Source organism: Anolis carolinensis, chromosome 3 (assembly GCF_035594765.1).
Source record: "Anolis carolinensis isolate JA03-04 chromosome 3, rAnoCar3.1.pri, whole genome shotgun sequence".
NCBI classification, from domain to species: domain Eukaryota; kingdom Metazoa; phylum Chordata; class Lepidosauria; order Squamata; family Dactyloidae; genus Anolis; species Anolis carolinensis.
In genome coordinates this window covers 243868821-243889521 of record NC_085843.1, presented here as the reverse complement: position 1 = coordinate 243889521, position 20701 = coordinate 243868821, and the positions used below count along the sequence as shown (strand labels likewise).

Sequence of the window (20701 nt, the reverse complement as noted above, 5' to 3'; positions counted from 1 at the left end):
GCTAGCTATTGAGTTGTTGTAGACAGAGTGGTTTGAGAAATGAAGGAGGCCATGAAGAAATGGCTGCATAGTTTTTCTTTCACCTCCCCTCCCCTCCTCCAATGTTCTTGAATGCTGAGTTTGTTTCAAATAGCAAAGGTTAAGCTTCACGGCACAGTTGTTACTTCTGAATTGTCATCTTGTCAAGGAATCCAGGGTTATGAGATTCTGCTGCGTTCATTTCAAAGCAGGTCTTGTTGCACTTTTTAGAAAGAAAATGCTAGCTTTGTGACCTAGAAAATGATAAAGGTTTGTACTTTATAGCTACCAACTAGTACTTACTTACTGTTACAAACTGCACTCCCTTCTCTTCCTCCTACCAATGCTGTTCTACTTGGTAAACAAGACTTTTTCTCAGGCTGACCAAGCATGTTTGTGTGTATGTAATTAAAATGAATTGAGGAACTTCTTCACTGCCAGGAGTAAAGCCAGGAGGTGCTTGGTATATTAATGTTTATATGGATTACTTTCATGCACTAACTTTCCTTGGGTAAGCATACATGGCTCTCTTCCTTCTTGTTTTAGCATTATAGCAACCCTATGGGTAGATCAAGCTTCAAGAAAATGATTAGCTCAAGATCACTAGTTTCATTGCTAAGTGTGGAGGTGAACTATATTTTTCAAATGCCATTACAACAAAAAGTAGAAGTTATACTGTTCGAATAATGCACTATAAATTTTAAATTGTATCTTATTTCCCTTATTCATTTTCAGGAATGTCAGGTAAAAAATTATATTCCTGAAAATGAGTGCCATTAAGGCTGCAGTCCACTTACCAGGGAGTCCATGCCAATGAATCAGTTAGGCTAAATTATGAGTACATAAGTGCATTATTACAATGCTAAGTGTCCTTTTTTTAGCTAGAAAAGCAAAGGTATTTTTAAATTGCGTAAAACTAAAATAAGCATTTAATTCCTATTTTGTGTGAAAATTACAATAGATTCACAAGCTAAGTGTCAGAGTTGAACTTTGGTGAATTCTGGGTATGGGGCTGAGGAAGAGCTAAGTGTTGTGGGCCAGCATGTTAGAGAAAGCTAGAGTGGAGCAGGACTATTAATCTTATGGTGGTGTGTCATCTATATTGCTTTACACTAAATGAATTAATATCCCAAAGGTTTAGAGACACTCCTCTTAAACCCAGGCGCTGATTAATGGCTGACTTCTAGAGTTTGAATTCCCTTTTTGTGCACTTCATCCTTTAATGTATTAACTAAAGCCTTTAATTAAAGATATAATCCAGAATTAAACTCAAATTGCTACACAGGTTGTGAAGAAGCTTGCTTCAATTCTGTTTGTTCATCTTGAGCATGTATCACCTTCTGCAACTATCACAATGACTTCAGAGTATAATCAAATTTTAAAAAGAAGCAATTTCTTACAAAGTGGTATGTAGGCAGAGACATGGCAGTTAGAATAGGTAAGGAGAGAGAGAGCAATTACCATATGAAGCTGAAGTACATGCATACACTTGTAGATATTGCTCACTCCACTATGAAGGGGGAAGAGGAGGAGGAGGAGGAGGAAGAGGAGGAGGAGGAGAATTGCCTACCTAAGCTGTATACCGTTTGCATAGGAATTGTATTCAGTAAACTGCCTCCCTAAATTGTATACCGTCCACATAGAGATTGTATTTGCTCTTGAGGAATTCTGTGAGTTCCCTTCCTCATGTCCTGAATGTTTCCTTTAATCTGTAATGTAATGTTGTGCAGTATTTTCAAGCTTTGCTTCTCCAGATGTTTTGGACTTCAGTTCCCACAAGACTCAGTCAGTCAGTATACACAATGGTAAGGGACTCAGGGAGTTGCTTTCGAAGTCCAAAGCATCTGGAGGACTAAGGGTCACTATGGATCTAGTGAATGGAATAAGAGATTCCCTATGACTGAGAGGATAAACATGGCTTATGTGGAAACATATTTGGTGATGATGACAACAATAATAATAATTCATTGTGACTAATAGAGATACTGCAGAACATCATTGTGACTTACCTTTTTGTTTCATCCCTTGTAAGGAACTCAAGAGGTTTATATAGTTCCCTCTGCACCTCCATCCTTAATTTTATCAAAACTTCCTAAGTTCAGTTATGCCTGAGGGTAGATCATTTCATAAATACTCCTTCATGAGGAGGGCAAAACCCCATGCTGGTCACTGAAGGCAGAAATCACTCAAGTGTTGCATTTTTGTTGAACACTTATATATATGTTTATGGCTGAATTGCTACTTATTTGTCAGGAGTGCTTTAGTTGTATTCATACATGGCAGGGGGGTCAAACTAGCTGGACCTTTTGATCCCTATCCAACTATATGATTCTTTGATAAATAACATTTTTTCCACTGAACTCTGCAAAAATAAACAGGTTTTTAATAACTAAGTAAAGGATAATTCTTGTACATTTTGTTTGGCTTGCCCGTTTGAATGATCACAGAATGGATTTCCCCAAGTACATGGGGGAAAATGCACTGCTGTCTTTATTTCCCACATTTTCAAAAGGTGATGAAAAGAACATTCTGCACGAAATCTGGCATAATTCTGTTTCCGGACTGGTTTTGTGCCCTCAAATCTTCCTCCTTTCCCATAAGCTGTTTTCGAAACCTGGGGCTTCGTTTTTAAAATAAAGTGTTACATAAAGGTGTGCTTTATTTATTTTGGAGAGAAGACATGCCGGGGCATAGAAAGATGAACATATCAAACTAAGCTTTGAGCCGTGCTTCCTTTGGAATACCACCTTGGATACAGAGAAGTCTCTTTCAAAAGGAATCCTTTGAAGAATTGCTCCTTTGTGGTAAAATAAGATGCCCAAAGGCAAGAGTGTTTTAATATGATAGTACAGGAAGTGGAGGTTTAGCCCTTGTGTTCTATATCATTGTGATTGTTTTCTGTGCATGGAATACATTCGTTTCCAGCTCAATTTCTCATGAAGTGACACCTATTGAAAGAGCTTTTAGAGCAAACCATGCCTTGAAGGAAGCATTCTGGCCAAGAACCATGCTATATGCACATAAAGCAAAAGAGTCAGCTGCTATTATTATTATTATTATTATTATTATTATTATTATTATTATTATTATTATTATTATTATTTCTAATTTGGGGAAATTGGAATTGAAGTGAAATCACAGTACAGTGTGATTTTATGAGGTATAATGGTTTGAGCATTGTACTATGACACTGGAGTGTGGGTCTGAATCTCTGCTCATCCATCAAAACCTACTGGGTGACCTTGGGCAAAGGCAAACCCCATCTGAAGAAATCTTGCCAAAAAACCATGACAGATCTCCATTAGTTTGAAATTAGTTGGGGGCACACAACAACAGCAATCCATTAGGTAAAAAGGACTATGTTTTGAAATGCATACAAAGAATCATTTCTGCTTTACAAAGCCAAGAATATGAAGGCAAAGACAAGACATCTATATTGAATAAATTCAAGTAGCAATTTAATAAATGGGTAAGCTGGCCCATCAGATTTCTTGGACTGTAATTCCCACATTCCTTTTCCAGTGGCCATGTTAAGTAGGACTGATTTTTTTATCGCGTCAGAAGAGACTTGCAAGTTGCTTCTGGTGTAAGAGAATTGGCCATCTACAGAGATGTTGCCCAGGGGATGCCCTGATGTGTTGCTGGGAGGCTTTTCTCATGTCCCTGCAAGCTAGAGCTGAGAGACAGGAGCTCACCCTGTCTTGCGAATTCGAACCAGCAATCTTCAGGTCAACAACTCAACCTTTAGGTCAGCAGTTCAGCCAGCACAAGAGTTGTGCCACCGCAGCTCCCTAGTATATTGATGGGTGCTGCATTTCAAAATATCTGAAGAATTAAGGACACCACCTCCATGATTTACCACACTGTAATTTTTCACTGAGTATTTTCACCCTGGGGTGACTTGGGGCACTTCCAGACAGCACAAAAATGCAGGCTTTAAATGGAGGACAAAAACCCGGGACCTGAGAAGATGTCCCCACACAGACCTGTGGGTCCTGGGATTTCTTCCCCCGCCATTCTCACAGGTTTCCTCTGTTTAGGAATAAAATGGAGGGCAGATGGGGGACATCTGGTGCAAGGTTGGGGTTTTTAAAAAATCACTCCATTATGTGCTGGACCATATGCACACATGTGAATATCTTAATATATATACAAGCAGATTCACATATGCACATATGAGGTTCAGCACATAATGAAGGGATTTTAAAAACTGCCAGATTTCTCCCTTTCCCTAATTGTTTATTCAAGATCTGTTTAATATTATAAAGTTTAAAATAAAAAGTTTCATAGTTCTAATTGCTCTCCATCCATGCTTCCTTTAAATCAGCTGTGTGACCATTTAACAGCCCAATCAGCTAGTCAGCTGTTTTGGGCTTTTAAAAAGTTGACATGTGTTGGGGCAATCTCCATAGTGGGGGTGGGGAAGAAAATCACGTGTTTTCCTTGAGTGCAGGAATATACAGTGATTCGAATATGCACATTTTCTGGCCGGAATCAGGATAAAAGAGGATTTTTTATCCTGTGTTTTTTGTCAGTTGCAGCAAATCAGCACGGTTTTACCACTAGCACCATGTAGCCACCACCACCCCCTTTTAACTTGGGAAATCCCATGTTTTAGGTGTTGTGCAGATGGATCCTTGGATGCTTGTCTCTCCTGCCTCACTAAATTTTTTTAAAGTATTTTCACACACCAGGTGTGCTGTAGCAAAGAAAGTCCTCTATGTGGTCTCAGATAACCAGATTACATGTACTCTCTAGAAAATTTCTGCTTGGAAAATGGTAGTTTCTCTTCACTTACAGTTCCCAGGGGAGTGCTTCTTTTTCGAAATGCAGTAATGAATAAAAGTTGGGTCCTGACCTTTCTTGGGTCAGGAGGGGGATAGTCAACTCTTCATCTTGCAAGTTCAAATTGTTACGGTCAGCAAGAGTTCACGTTACTATTTTGCCACACAGTGTTATATGGTTATTGAAAAATAATAAGAAGTAGTAGATAACTGAGAGAAAGGGCCATTTGCACACAGAGGCTTGGTTCCCCCACATTTTTTTTTGTAATATATTGTTTTCCTCAAGGAGACACCTATTGTTCCAATGGGTCCAACTCAACAACTTGGTTGATGCTGGATGACACACACACAACTTTGTCTTCCATTCATGGTGTTTTGAGAGTCTCCCTTCAGGACATAATGTCAAAATGTGTGTTTGTTATTTGAGCTTATTTATTTTTGCCCTTTGTTTGACCTGGTCATCGTTTTTGTGATAAATGAGACATTCAAGACATAATATTTTTCTCCTCCTTCCCTCATCACAAAATCTCTTACAATTCTCATGGGTCACATCTATGCTCAAAGTGCCCTGAGCAAACACCACCTGTTTTCTGAAAAGGCAGCAGAAATATTGCCCCATATATATTATATAGCATCCAATTGTGTTGCTGCCTCTTGGATCCTTTAATGAAAGCCAGCAGCCTTTCAGCTGTAGGGCACTAAGCCCATTATGTATAAATAGCAGCTATTTTAATTTGTATTTTTCTCACAGGCACATGCAAATGTTCACTCCTCTCAAATTAGTTCTAATAAATAAAGGCAAGTAAACTGCTTCTGTGGGTATCTCCCTACCTGTCAAATATAGTTTGGCTTGCATGAGGATTTTTACTGTGTGACACCATGTGGCTTCAGCAACTTTAAATGTGTTCTTACTTTGTTTATTTGAAATATTTATAGTCCTTCTTTCCAGTAAAATAGAACTTCAAGGGGGCTCACAGGGATTGTTTGTAAGAAACTAAAGTCTCATGAAACTGTAAATTAAAAATTATGCCCAGTTGCTAGCTAATGCCAGCCACAGAAGAGTCTAGCCAAGCTCCATTTTTATTTGTGTCTAAACTCCCCAAGACAGAGTTATGATAGACATTTTCTGGGGTGGGCATTCTCTAATCTGGTTGCTATGGCAAAGAAAAGTCTGCCTCTGGTCACCACTAGGGATATGGAAAATACTCATTAATGTTTGCATCCTTGATGGGGAAAGTATGTTTCAGCATTTAAGAAATACCCTGCTGAGGAAGAGACGATCACTTGCCAGATTCTTGACACTTCAGAACTTTATTGGGGAAGATTTATTTGTAAAAACATTTGCAACATCTTCCTATACATGAAGTTGGTTGGGAGGCAGGAAATATGTATCGTGTGCAAAACACAACAATTCCTGCACAAATATTTCTTTTCTTGCAAAAAAAAGCACATGCAAGAAAATTACAGATGATATTCTTGTGCAGGAATTACTTATTTGTGCAAATTGTACAACTGTTCAAATACAAATTCATACCAATTGTGTAGTTTTCCCACATGTGATTCCAAACAGAATCACATGCAATATAGAGCTGTTCAGCAGTGGAACTCTCTGCCCCGGCATGTGGCGGAGGCTCCTTCTTTAGAGGCTTTTAAGCAGAGGCTGGATGGTCATCTGTCGGGGGTTCTTTGAATGCAATTTCCTGCTTCTTGGCAGGTGGTTGGACTGGATGACAGGCCCATGAGGTCTTTTCTAACTCTATGATTCTATGATTCTCACAAAAATCACATGTGGGAGACATACACAGATGTTTTACTCATTTTTTTCCTGCACTGAAACATTTATTTCTGCCTAGGAAAACCATATCTGTTTTCACCTCTTCCAGGTGAAGTTCCTGAAACACAATAATGCTCAAAAGTATGCAGAAACTCATATTCTTGAAAAACAATGAGAAATTTGGTGACATTATTAGTTCTCATTCACAGGAATGAAATGAATAAATAATTAGCATTCTCAGTTGTCACACATTTAACCTCCAGTACTAAAGGGCTACGTCTAGTTGTGGATATCCCATTCGGATGTCCCATTAGTCTTAGCCAGCTTACCCAATAGTAAAGATGCATGGGAATTGCAGTATAAAACATCTGGTGAGGGTACCCATTACCCATCCAAATCCAAAAAGGTGCTGATTTAATTCTAGTCTTTCAGTACTGTGAAGGCTACGTCTATATATGGTCTCTTTTCCCCTTTTTTCTTTCACTGGTAGTAATGCTGAAGCTGTGTCTGCAGACCGATTTAAAGCAAGACATTTAAAATTAATGGATAAGAAAGTTTGATCTTGAAGAGTCCCAAGGTCAAAGGCAAATTTCACCTCTAGTTTTCTTTGATCTTTACATTCAATAAGTGTCCACTCTTGCCATGTCTATTTGGTGTTTAGCATAATGAGAATGAAGCCCTGCTCTAGGTGTAAATCCCTTGCTCTTATTTCTCCTCTTTAGCCTTTTGTTGCCTCTGTCTTGGTTTTCAAGACTTCACTCTTCTTTTATGGAAGATTATTGCAAGTCAGGTCACACAGTCCTCCCAACCCCCCTTTTCTGCTGCTGCCCCTGAATAAATCTCTTCCACTTCAAGAGGTTTAATGGTTACTCACAACTCACAGAGCGCTCCTGCTTGCCTGACCCTGTAATCATGAGGGACAATAGTTCTCTGAGCAAATATCAGGTGATATTGAATATCCCTATGCATATGCCAGAAGAGTAATTACTTAAAATTTCACATGCCTGAGTTCATCTCCCCTATAATCCCATAGCATTTTCCTCCTAAATGGACTATTTCATGTCTTGCTTGCTTTGTATTTTAGCGTTTCAAACCTGTTTCACAGTGGTATGTCTTCCTTAGTGGTGTGAAGACTATTCACCGCCTGTCTTCTTCTCAGTGAGAGAGATTGTATCAAGACGTGGCAACAGCCTGCTGAGAAATTCGCAGCCCTACAAGAGTTCTCACCCCCAGCCGAAGAGGTGCTTTGCTTTTTTGCTGTGGTTTATATAATTGGCGGATAAATGCCTTTAGCAAAACTACCAAGTGTGTACCTACACACAGAGCAACTATAGAAGGGGAAAAAATGAAAACAGTTCAGCTGGTGCTTCTTATTCTTAAAAGTTCACACAACAAGGTGTAGCTATCATAATTAAGCTGCACGGTTTACACAAAAATGTTCAAATTTACACAAATTACACAATTAGAAAACAAAAAGTATATATAATTTGCAGAAAAATAAAGAGAAAACTGTCTTGGAGCCAGTGGAAAAGATTTTGGTGATATGGCAATGCTAATGACACAGCAGGAATATTGGTACCAACTCCTAGCAGTTCTTCACCTCTTCCTGACAGGTCCAGTTACAGCAAAAGTGTACCCAAGTACACAGTAACATATAATTATGGCAACTGATCGATTCTGTCCAACAGTCTTAGGTGTTATTCTTTACCTTAACTCTGGACATTTGCCTTCATAGCCAACTTTGTAGTTCTCTGAAGATTTTTAGAAAAACAGTGTCTACACCAGGAAAGAATTATTTGCTGAATTGTAACCATTATGTATTCAGTTATTGCTACTAAATGGGCTTCGAACTATGCAAACCCTATACATCAGTGGTTCTCAACCTGTGGGTCCCCAGATGTTTTGGCCTTCAACTCCCAGAAATCCTAACAGCTGGTAAACTGGCTGTGATTTCTGGGAGTTGTAGCCAAAACACCCAGAGATCCATAGGTTGAGAACCACTGGTATACTTGAAAGGAGACCTCCAATAGAACCCTGTCATCAAAAGTCCTCCTGAAGTTCTGCCAACTCATGGCCATGGCTTCCTTGATTGAATCTATCTACTTATGACCAGGGCCCTTCTACACTGCTATATACAATTTAGATTATCTGCTTTGAACTGGATTATATAGCAGTGTAGACTCATATGATCCAGTTCAAAGCAGATAATGTGGATTATCCATTTTTATTATCTGAGTTTTAAGGCAGTGTAGAAGAGGCCATAGTCTTCCTCTTTTCAAGCTGCCGCTTACTAAACATCGTCTTTTCTAATGAGCCATGTGATTTCATGATATGACCAAAGCACAATAGCTTCGGTTTGGTTATTTTGGCTTATAGGAAATATTCAGACTTGATTTGCTCTTAGACCCCTTCTACACTACCATATTATAAAGATTATCAAAGCAGATAATGTAGATTTTATATGGCAGTGTAGGAGGGGTCTTGGATTCATTTATTTGTCATTTTGACCGTCCACAGTAATCTGCAGGATTCTTCTCCAACTGGTTTAAAATGAGTTGATTCTCTCTCTGTCAGCTTTCTTAACTGTCTGGTTTTCATACCTGTATATAGAAATAGGAAATACTGCATGGATTCTACTGAAACTGGCTTATGCAGACTTTTTTGGCACCAAAAGGGATGCAACAGGAATGTGTCCATATTTTGCCACTAGCCTATTATTCTTGCTTCTCTTGCTTTGTGCTTATATGTAAGGTGGGGCTGAATAGTGAGAAGCAACATGCCTCCTTAAAAATGAATAAGCAAATGAAATGTTGATCCCTGTTTTTTTATATATATATAAATTTGAACATGGACTGGAAGTTCCTAGTAAGGCTTTTGTGCAATCCTTCAACTAAATCAGGTTTGTGAGGTAATATTATCTGAAGTTGCCTCAGATTGTAAATGGCCCTTAGTTGCTTATTTCTGTAGAGGTCTCAGCATTGATTTTTCTCCATCTTCAGTTATCTGCATGGCCCAAACTCCCAACTGTGGTTGTTATTTGAGGCCTATGAGTGTAAAATAATTGGCTATTGAAAAGACTTCCTTCGTGATTGACACTTTTTGAATATTGGGCATAATTTGTTTCCATGCCTATCAGACGTGGCTGCTTCTGACATTTAAGAGGACCACGGAACAGCAGTCAAAAACAACAGATAGCATTTTGAGTTCCACATTTTTCCTCTTTCTAGTATTGTTCACTTACAGAAAACAGGGATTTTGACATCTTTCCCAATAATACGATTGAAGGGCTTTCTTCCCCTGCGTGGATTCTACTTGCCAAGGGAGATCCTTTTATTAAATTCTCCCCTTTGTTCTGGAATTAACTGGCTCAGCAGCAGTATTGTGACTGCGCAAGAAACTATTGGAGCTAAACATACTTTATTAGTCTCTCAGTAGGCGAGTATTCAACAGTCACATAGATTTGGTGTTGAATTTCTCATTGAAAAACTTTCACATTTTCTAGATTTGGATCATTTCCCCCACAGAAGGCCATTGCCCTTCTGCTAAAAACAGACATATCTAAAATCAGAACAGCTTTGTCTGTTCACCACCCTGGAGAGAGTCTCCTTTCTGTGAATGCACAATTCAGCAGGCAAAAGGTATTGAGAATGCCTGCAGGATCCAGTCCCATGTTTCCAGTGATTTTGCTCCTGCTTTGTAACACACACATGAAACCTTTCAAAGGCAGCTCCGGGGTTCTCAGGGATGCCTCAGTGGGTTACTAGCCAGGATGAAAGAGGAGAGATTGACACCCAACAAAAACCAGTGCAACTATCAGTTTGCCCAGTTTGGACCATGAGTTGAAAGCAACCAATTAAAAAGTGAAATCATTCTGTGCAACAGGGTACCTTTTGGGAGGAGGCATAATCCATTTAACTTTCAAAAACAACATTGTAAGTCAGAATGAAGTTAAAGTAGAGTCTCACTTATCCAACGTTCTGGATTATCCAACGCATTTTTGTAGTCAATGTTTTCAATATATCGTGATATTTTGGTGCTAAATTCATAAATACAGCAATTACTACATAGCATTAATGTGTAATGAACTACTTTTTCTGTCAAATTTGTTGTATAACATGATGTTTTGGTGCTTAATTTGTAAAATCATAACCTATTTTGATGTTTAATAGGCTTTTTCTTAATCTCTCCTTATTATCCAACATATTCGCTTATCCAACGTTCTGCCGGCCCGTTTATGTTGGATAAGTGAGACTCTACTGTACTTCATTAGGGTGAAGAAGTGGTGGACAAATTTCTGGCTGTGGGTCTGTAAGTGGCCCTTCTGGACTAGTTTTTGCATCCCCCATATTAGTTATTTTCTAGCAAAAATAGAGAGGGATTGATTGTCTCTCCTAGAAGCCTTCCTAAATTTTTATTAATCTTGTAGGGCTAGCCCCTTTGTGAAAACAGCAGTGAACTTCCATCCACTTCCCGTCGTTACCCTCACCCCTACCCTTGGTCGTTTGAATGGCCCCAAAGAGGGTTTGGGAAGACACCAAAGTTGTAATGAGTCGAGATTTTGTGCGTATTTATGTGCTTTTAATTCTCTTGTGACCCAATGAATTGTTTAGGTCTTTCTTAGGCCAGGAATACTAAAAGATGGTTTTCTCCGTTCCCTCTTTTTTTTTTTTTTTTTGAAGAATAGCTTGCAGCACTTGGTATCCATTGGTGGTTTCCAACCTAGTACTAACAAATACTGACTCAGCTTACCCTCAAAAGTCAGAAATGATCTGGTGCCTTCAGAGCAGTGGTTCTCAACCTGGGGTCCCCAGATGTTTTTGGCCTATAACTCCCAGAAATCCCAGCCAGTTTACCAACTGTTAGAATTCCTGGGAGTTGAAAGACAAAAACATCTGGGGGCCCCAGGTTGAGAACCACTGCTTTAGAGTATTTAGGGCTGAACTTGTTAGAAGATTATAATTATTGAAGTGTATCAATATAGCACAGTTTGCCATGTGTGGGTGAGTGGATGTTTGCATTGATTTATTTGTCTCTTCTGACCCTAACTCATGTTACCTCTGGCACTGAGTAACAATGCTAATTGCATATGTTTTACTTCAGAAATGAGAGACAGCTGATTTGCAATGTTAACACGCCTATGGCTATTATGTATGCAGACAACATCATGTAGTGCCCCCACCCTCCCCCAATTTCTCCTTTCCTTTATGGGTTGCTTTGAATTCTCCAATGTGTGTTCTGTGATGTGAAGTCGTTGTTTTTTCCTTTAACTTATTATTAAACTATTTTGGGTTTCGAGGATTAAAGAGAAGAAGCCTTACCAAAACCAAAAGAATGTTGCTGTTATTTTATTTTGACTTCCCTTAGAAAGTCTCATGACTGAGCTTCATCAGAATAGATATAAATATGTGTGTTTAGAAACATGCATGCGTGTTTAGAAACAGACATGTGTGTGAGAGAAAATAGTGGATATTGCAAGTTTTGAATCAAGTCAACTGAAACCTTAATCACAAATTAAGATTTGCCCACCAGTCAGTGAATGTGGCTATCTATCCCCGTACAGACACTCTTCCTCATGCCAGATTTGATGAAAAATGATCTTAGAGATGGGTTTCAGTTAGTAACCGAAAGCTAAAAAAAGATATTTCACATTTCAAAGTGAAGCCGCATAGCTTTGGTTCTAGGGGTAAAAACCCACAGGCATTTAGGGTTTTGACAGCACTCTATTAACATTGGTGGCCCCCGTCCAAAAAAAAGCATTTAGTGCTGCAGATTGTGTGCTCAGCATTTCATCAGATAGTCAGCACTCAGCACCATTAGCTTGTTCCATGCAATGTGTGTAAACACAGACTCACTTCTTCTCACCAAGTGAAACCGATAAAACAGATCTACAATAAAAAGTTACTTTGTGGACTGCTTTTTTCTGAGTTGTAGGCTCTTATCATTTCCCAAAATACTTATTGCTTACCATTCTATCCTTTGCCTGATTTTCTGTCTTCTCTTCCCAAACGGTCTGCATTCATGGGCACTGGAGGAGCCGTGGTAGCTCAGTGGGTTAAGCCCTTGTGCCAGCTGAACTGCTGACCTGAAGATTGAGTTGTTGACTTAAAGGTTGCCAGTTTGAATCTGTAAGATGGGGTGAGTTCCCATTTGTCAGCTCTAGTTTGTGGGGACATGAGAGATGTCTCCCAGCAGGATGGTAACACATCTAGGTGTCCCCTGGACAACGTCTCTGTAGACGGCCAATTCTCTCACACCAGAAGTGACTTGCAGTATGTATTCAAGTCGCTTCAGGCATAATAGAAAAGGTCACTGGGCTTTTTGGAGTGATGCTGCATTTCTACGTGTGCCCTAATATCGTTTATCTTATGGGTGGGCTACTTAATGATAGCAACTTGATGAGTATAGAGTATGTGACATTTGAACACATTTTTATTTTTATTTTCTCCTTCCAGTCAGGTCCTCTGCATATATAATACTGTCAAACCTCATGGTGTTCCACCTTGATTTGGAGTTGCAGATATGGTTCCCACCCCATTATAGGGACTCTACACAAGCCATGTTTGCTGAATGACATGAAGTCATATTTTTCATGCACAATTGCCAGTCCAAAGGAGAGCACTTAGAGAAACCTTCCACATTTCAGAGAGGCTCCCATAAGATTGGATCAATAAATGATAGAGTTTTGAAATCTGGAGTTTCAGTAAAAACAAATGGAATTTAAACCTGTGTTTAAAAAAGCTATTTTTTACTCCAGTTTCATACTATGCATCTAATAGAAACTATTTTCCAGGTTGAGGGCACAAAAACATTCTTCTTTGTATCTTAACACTGATTTGAAGTTTTTGTACTCTAAATGTAGATATGCTCAGAACAATTTGTACTCTGAGTATGTTAGAAAACACCTACATTGAGGTTTTGTTGATTGAAATAAAACAAATGTATACATCAATTAATATTCAAAAAATATTATCTTTGGAGGAGATTTGTTTTGGAAGATAAAACTTTCTGTAGCCTGCAAAGTAAGAATAATATTTAAATATTAATTATTATTTTACTATGACATAGCAAACAAGATAGATATGCTGGATTTCGTATCAAAAATCACAAGTTGAACACTTCCCAAGTGTCTAGGACTGTGTGATGTATTTTCGGATGATGCGCGCAGATCCCAGCAGGGTGGCCTTTTGCAGTTGGCAGATCGTGATTTTGTCAATGTCTATTGTTTCCAAATGCCGGCTGAGATCTTTTGGCACGGCACCCAATGCGCCGATAACCACCAGGACCACCTGCACTGGTTTCTGCCAGAGTCTTTGCAGTTCAATCTTGAGGTCCTGATAGTGGCTGAGTTTTTCCTGTTGTTTTTCGTCAATGCGACTGTCACCTGGGATGGCAACATCAATGATCCAAACCTTTTGCTTTTCCACAACTGTGATGTCTGGTGTAATTATTATTATTATTATTATTATTATTATTATTATTATTATTATTATTATTATTATTATAAGAGGTAAAGGATTTCCTCTGACATTAAGTCTAGTTGTGTCTGACTTTGGGGGTTGGTGCTCATCTCCAATTCTAAGGGAAGAGTCGGCGTTGTCCGTAGACACCTCCAAGGTCATATGGCCAGCATGACTGCATGGAGCGCCATTACCTTCCCACCGGAGCTGTACCTATTGATTTACTCACATTTGCATGTTTTCAAACTGCTAAGTTGGCAGAAGCTGGAGCTGACAGCAAGATCTTACTCCACTCCCCGGATTTGAACCGCCGACTTTTCAGTCAGCAAGTTCAGCAGCTCAACAGTTTAACCCACTGCACCACCGTGGGCTCCTATTATTATTATTATTATTATTATTATTATTATTATTATTATTATTAATTCTAAATGTAGATTGCAGTGCAGTTTTTCTTCTGTATTCTCCAGCCCTAACTCTTAAAGAGACATAAACCCCAGACAGTTGAGCTTAATTTTGCTCAGAACAGAAAGAGTTGAAGTTGAAGAGGAATTCTGTGTAACACAAAACCTTGCCTCCAGTGTTTTACCTAACTTTTGGTCCAATGAAAGCCATTGTCTTGTTTGCTCTTGATTTGCTATTCTGTTGGATATCATTATTTATCTTTACTTTCATGTCAGTGAAACAAAATCTATATCTTTAGTTGGAAAGGTCACATCTTTCAATTAACAAAGATCCAGGTATTCATTAATTTAGAAAACCATGCCCTTCCCCTTTTATAGATCAGCTTACATGTCCAGCATAGTGAAGAAAGGGACAAGTGATCTCTTAGGATTTATCTGTGAAAGGGCTTTCATTGATGAATACTATCTTCTTCAGTTGTTCCAGGACTACTGAAAGAAAGTCTGTGTGGTTTTAGAAGCGTTTCTCATGAAAAGCTGATGATTAAGTATCTTTAGAAGACAGCTTCAAAACTTTCTTTTAAGAAGACAGAGGATAATGACATTTTGAATCCATCTGTAATGGAGCAATGGTAGGATGATGTTGTGTTCTGAAGATACTTAATCATAGGTTTCAGAGCATTGTCCTATTACTACTCAGTTATGGATGGCTTCAGCATGCCATAACATTCATTCTTCTTAAAAGTAACTTTCTAAGCTTTGCTTGAGAAAAAAAGAGAGTTTGAAACAGTGCTCGATGGTATTAATAGATTACAGTTTTTTCTGGGATGCCCTAGTTAGAGTAAGTCTTCAGATTTTAAAAAGAAACTAGTCTTAAGAGAGTGTGCTAGATTCTGCTTTTCTATACCATGCTGTCTCGAAAGCAATGACTGTACTGCCATGCAATTCCATATGGCACCTGCTCAAAATACTTAAAGGGGGGCTTCATGGTTGTAGGGTTTTTTTATATGGGAGAAAATTATGACAGACGTTTGGAGGGCAACTGCTCCTTCTTCCCACAGATAGCAAATCTTGTAAGCCAAGGCTCCAGAAATAACACATTAACTGGAGAATTTGGTAGTGAGCCAGGAAAAGGCACTTGTGCTCTGGCACTGGGGGTTCATATTAAACAGTGACAGGCAACATATTGTACTGTGGCCGTTAGAACAGCAGTAGGGAGCTAATCAATGTGCTAGGTGGAGTGGTTGCAAAGGAGGATTAGTAAAGAGAATGTTTTCCTTGCAGCCTTCCATGGCAGAACATAAACATTGGTCTCTTTTGTAAAACGCTGTCTTGGGAGTTTTAATGTTCAGAACCAACAGAATGGATTTGCTGTGCTTGTTCATGCAGTTACCAGCAATTGTTTAATTCTACTCTTGAGAATTGGCTTACTTTTGTGTGTCACTTGCCTCAGTATTATGAATTGGTTTGGCTGTGATAGTGAATCATAGTGGTTTCTTGCCACTCGCATGTGTCACTTTTTTCCTGATCATAAAGTCTTCCTTTTTATTTGCCATTCCCTTCAGAGCCTACTCAAGCCTGTTTTTTACCTGCTTGTGCCTGAGATATTCTAGTAGCTGAAAAGGGCTCTTAGTTTGACCAGTATTAATGTTGTCCCTTCGTTTCTCTTGGTAATACCACACTGTGGTATTCACGAAAATGAAGGTGAACCTGGATAGTACCAGTCAAACAAATTTGAGTTACTGGTTTGGATTTGCATGCTGGGATTCTATCACTTCAAATCACCTGATCTTCTTCATGAAGGGACATTGGATTCCATTTAGCTGGGGTAAATTATTTAAAATATCATTTAGCTGAACTATTATAATTGTTTATTATATATTACATGTAATATTATTAATACTATTGCAATATAGTGGTATAGTACAATATAGTAATATATAATGCTTATATTGTGCTATGCTAATAATATAATTTATTGTATGTACATATAACTTGTAAGCCACCTTGAGTCCACTTCAGGGTGAGAAGGGCGGGATATAAATGTTGCTAATAAATAAATGATAAATAATAAATAAATGGAATCAAACAAGCATTCTGTAGTGTGTTTGTCAAATTTTTTGTAATGTTGTGACTCCATTGAACATTGAATGACTGAAGTGAAATTGGGAAAGCTCACTCAGGCCATAATTCTAAAGGTTTGGAATTCAGCTGCTTTCCAAACCCACTTGAAGATCAGAATAATGCAACATCACCCTTGAAAAAGGAGACAGAATTTTAAAAGCTCATTCATATAGTTGCATTATGCACCCCTGTAAATAGTCCCAACTCCTCTTCTGGAGTAGTTCATTGGTCATAAACAGGAGATATTTGTGAGTAGTGCTTATTTGACTTTCAAATATGGATGCTTATAAGACTGAATTATCTCACTTCCACATTTACCCACATATAGAAAAGCAGTATATTAGGAGGAAACTAGGAGTATGTTAGAGCCCTTGTTCCCCTAACAGCTAGTTTTCTGTACCAAGCAAAAACTACTGCTACTTGTGTCGTCATGCACATTTAGACATGATTAATCCCACATTTGCAGACAAAAATGGTACAACCCATAGCTCTACCTATAAATTTAACTGTTGTCTTTGGATGCTGGCATTGACAGCATCATATTTGAGCAGGTTGCATGATGACTTAAACCATTGAAATGTTTATGTTGAAATTAAATGCACTGATGAAAATCATTCTCAAAGCTAGTGTAAAATGCAAGATGGAACTAAACTTTTAAAGAATCCAAAGTATTAGTAAAAATTTCCTAACGGTGTAGTTGAGTGAGCTTACCCAATCTAAACAGCAATGCTAGAGATCTTCCTAGCAAACAGTGGTTTGCCTGAAACATCTGTGGAATGATCAAGAAGGGGGGGGGGGATACATCAAAGTGGCATTTGGGTTTGCTGCCTCTTGAATAATGCTTATGTGTATTGGTAAAGTGCTATTTCTTCCTTAAGCTTGCACTGTGCTTGTTTTTTGCTCTTTCTTCCATAGAACTGCCAGCCATAAATCATGAGAAATTTTTCTCATGAAAAGGTGTAGAGTTCAGGACAAGCAAGACTTTGCAAGACGTTCTTTTTGTTTTAAGTGTAGAATTTCCTGCCACACACTGTAGCAATGGTTAATAATTTAGATTTGAAAGAGGAGTAGATAAATTTGTTGAGGTGTGAACCATCACTGACAATTAGCTAGGTTGGCTATAGATCGCTTCCTAGGCTTTGCATTTACATGGGAATAGGAGCCCGTGATAGTGCAGCAGATTAAACCGCTGAGCTGCTGAATTTGCTGACCGAAAGGTTGGCAGTTCAAATCTAGGGAGCGGAGTGAGCTCCTGCTATTAGCCCCAGCTTCTGCCAACCTAGCAGTTCAAAAACATGCAAATGTGAATAGATCAATAGGTACAGTTCCAGTGGGAAGGTAACAGCGCTCCATACAGTCATGCCAGCCACATGACCTTGGAAGTGTCTATGGACAACGTTGGCTCTTCAGCTTAGAAATAGAGGTGAGCACCAACCCCCCAGAGTCAGACACAACTAGACTTAATGGAATATGGGAATAGAATAACTGCAAATAACATTCAGATCAAGCATGCCTTTATGTATCAGTGACCGGAGAACATGAGACAGAGGTTTGTACTGTGCCTGTGTGATTCCCAAAGTCAACTGGTTGGGTATTGTCTGTACAATAATTGATTACTACTACTACTACTACTACTACTACTATTTATATCCAATTTTTCTCTATTTAGAGACTCAAAGCTATGTTGGACTAGAGAGAAATGTTGGACTACAGAGCCCTGTGGTCAGATCCAGAAGGCTATTCTTATGTCATTCTGTTTTTCTTCTTCAGCCATTAGCATTTTAACAGTCAAAATAATTTAAGAAAAATCCTGCTTTTTTCAATGAAAGCTACCATTTTGGTTTTAGACTGAATGGTTCACCTGACATTCACCTTCCAGCCACATGCAAACAGACACATTTCTTTCCTCACCTCCCCTTTCCTATTACCCCGGTTTTTATTGATATGTCTTGACCAGCAGCTGCTGAGCCACTGAACCTTTGCCTCCTGTTGCAGAGGTCACTGATGGATTGCCTCTCCCCCTCCAGGCTTCCCAGCTTCTTTATGTGTGAAAGGGTCAAGCGTTCATTTGACACGGATGTCTGCTGCTGGTGGCCGTTAGCTGATGAGATGGCATTGGGACTGCCTTTTTGTTATTGCTGCCCGTCATCATCCCTGTTCTTGCAGTTGCATCTTCATAGCTGTGATTATCATTTTACATATGCGGCCGCGGTGTGCTGGCTGAGAGGGCATTTCAATGTTTGTGCCACAGTCTTCTATCCTAAGTGAGGCTAATTCATTTTGCACTTCAGTCTTTCTTAAGCACTCGCTGGTGGATGTGAAGGTTAAGTTGCATTACAAAGGATTGATTTTTCCTCCCCCACCCTCTGCGTTTGCCTGAGAGGCATACTAATGGTGAGGCTGAGTGCTCTTTTAAACCACAGGGCTCTCTTGGAACAAGCACACCTTAATCAAGTGGTCACTTGAACGCTGCGTTGAGAAAGGCCGGCCTTTCAAAGATGCCCTTTGTTTAATTCCAGTTGTCTGTTTAATTAGACATTTGAGAATCCAGTTAATTGATTGATGACCAATTAAAGAAGCGTCAGCCTCTCTGCAGAATAAGATGCATTCACCAGCTAAACTCTGAATTCTATCCTTTGGGGAATTCCCTCAGCACTTAGTTATTACCTGGGTCTGTTTTGGTCTGTAGCCTTAGAAACATCCACACAAACACATTAGCAGTGCCTCTAAATAAACCCAACACAACATGCGGTGCTTGTTTGAGACTGTCAGAATTGGTTAAATACAGCAGGGAGAAAACCAGAGGAGAAGTTGAAGAGCTGCCGTTCCATCCATAGGAATTTTCGGTTTTCCTTCTGACCCAAGAAGAATGGAAGTTGCCGTGAAACAACATCTTAATTAATATTCTGTTGTTTTGCAGTCTTAATTAATTTAACCTTCACTATGGCAATTTGCAACCATGAATTACTACCAATTAGGTAAGTAGATAGCAGTAGATACTTCAAATTAAAAAGTTAGCTATCTTGTTAACCTATCAAAACTAGGAATGCTGGGACAGTATAGCAAAAGAGATGGCACTGAGTAGGTGGGTATCCTTCTTTTTAGGTTTTAAATACTGCTAGGCATAAATGTTGTTTTATCCTTAGGCTACTTTTTGTATTTCATATTAGCCATCATAACATGGTGAAGCATGACTTGAAGCAATCACCAATATGATGCACTGGTAACAAATTCAGGGATGGTGTGCATGTTATACATTATGTTGCCTGTCTGAGCCCATACTTTCTTGTAGTTTCTTGTCTATTCTTGGTTTCAGATGCAGCATGGATCTTCCAGTGAGTAACGTGTGCCCCTCAATATATTGTTGAACTGGAGCTCTCATGAGCCCTTTTCAGCACAACAAATAGGGAGGGTTTGTAGGAATTGCAGTCCACAAATCCATCCTGAGGACCACTCAGTGCCTGCATCTGCTGATTGAGCGCAACAGAGCTGCACAGGAAACATATCAAAGCATGTCTCACATCAAGTGTGGACAAAAGTGTCCTCCACCATTTTTATTGGATTTAAAGTCCCATTGTCTCCTAGAGCTGATGGCAATTACAGCCTAGCAACATCTGGAGGGCCACAAATGACTCTTCCACCCTCAGTATTTATTTCTGGAAATGAGGCTGCACAAATGTAGTCAAGTGTTGCCCATTTTGTTCCCTGGCAAGTTGCTATAATGTCTGATTAGTGGTTTGTCCTTTTGAATATATGAGTACCATACTCATCCCATTTTAGATTGGTAAAATTAAAACCTCTTGCTAAAATATCTTTGTAGTGTTGATGCAATGTAATAAATCAAAATCAGAATTGTTCACATTTTGTTTCCCAGTTGTGGGCAAATAAATTTCATGCAGCCCTTATGACCCCCCCCCCCCCCAAAGTATAGCCCCCAAAGCCACTCAAAGCCCATATGCTCCCATTTTTTTTCCTTTCCCTGGTGATTTTGGAATAATTTTGGGTTTAAAAACCACCCAAAATACCTCCAAACGACTGTAAATTCAGTGACTTACTTTCTTCCATGCCAGAATAAATGCCTCTAAAGTGTCCAAAATGGTGACCAATGGTTACATTATATCACTTCTGTCCTGCCAAAACTCAATG

General features: G+C 39.0%; 1 protein-coding gene across 2 annotated transcripts in view; it reads left to right on the top strand.

Moving 5' to 3' along the window:
- gpc1 (glypican 1) overlaps window positions 1-20701 on the top strand; it is a 265310-nt gene that overhangs the window by 54334 nt on the left and 190275 nt on the right. Inside the window, exon 1 of one of the 2 annotated variants that reach the window (XM_062976533.1) lies at window positions 19377-19533. The exons of the other annotated variant lie outside the window; for it this stretch is intronic. Coding sequence (XP_062832603.1) covers window positions 19515-19533 — 19 coding nt within the window. The 5' untranslated portion in view covers window positions 19377-19514. Of the gene's footprint in view, window positions 1-19376; window positions 19534-20701 lie in introns of those variants that run through there. 2 annotated transcript variants of the gene reach the window in all.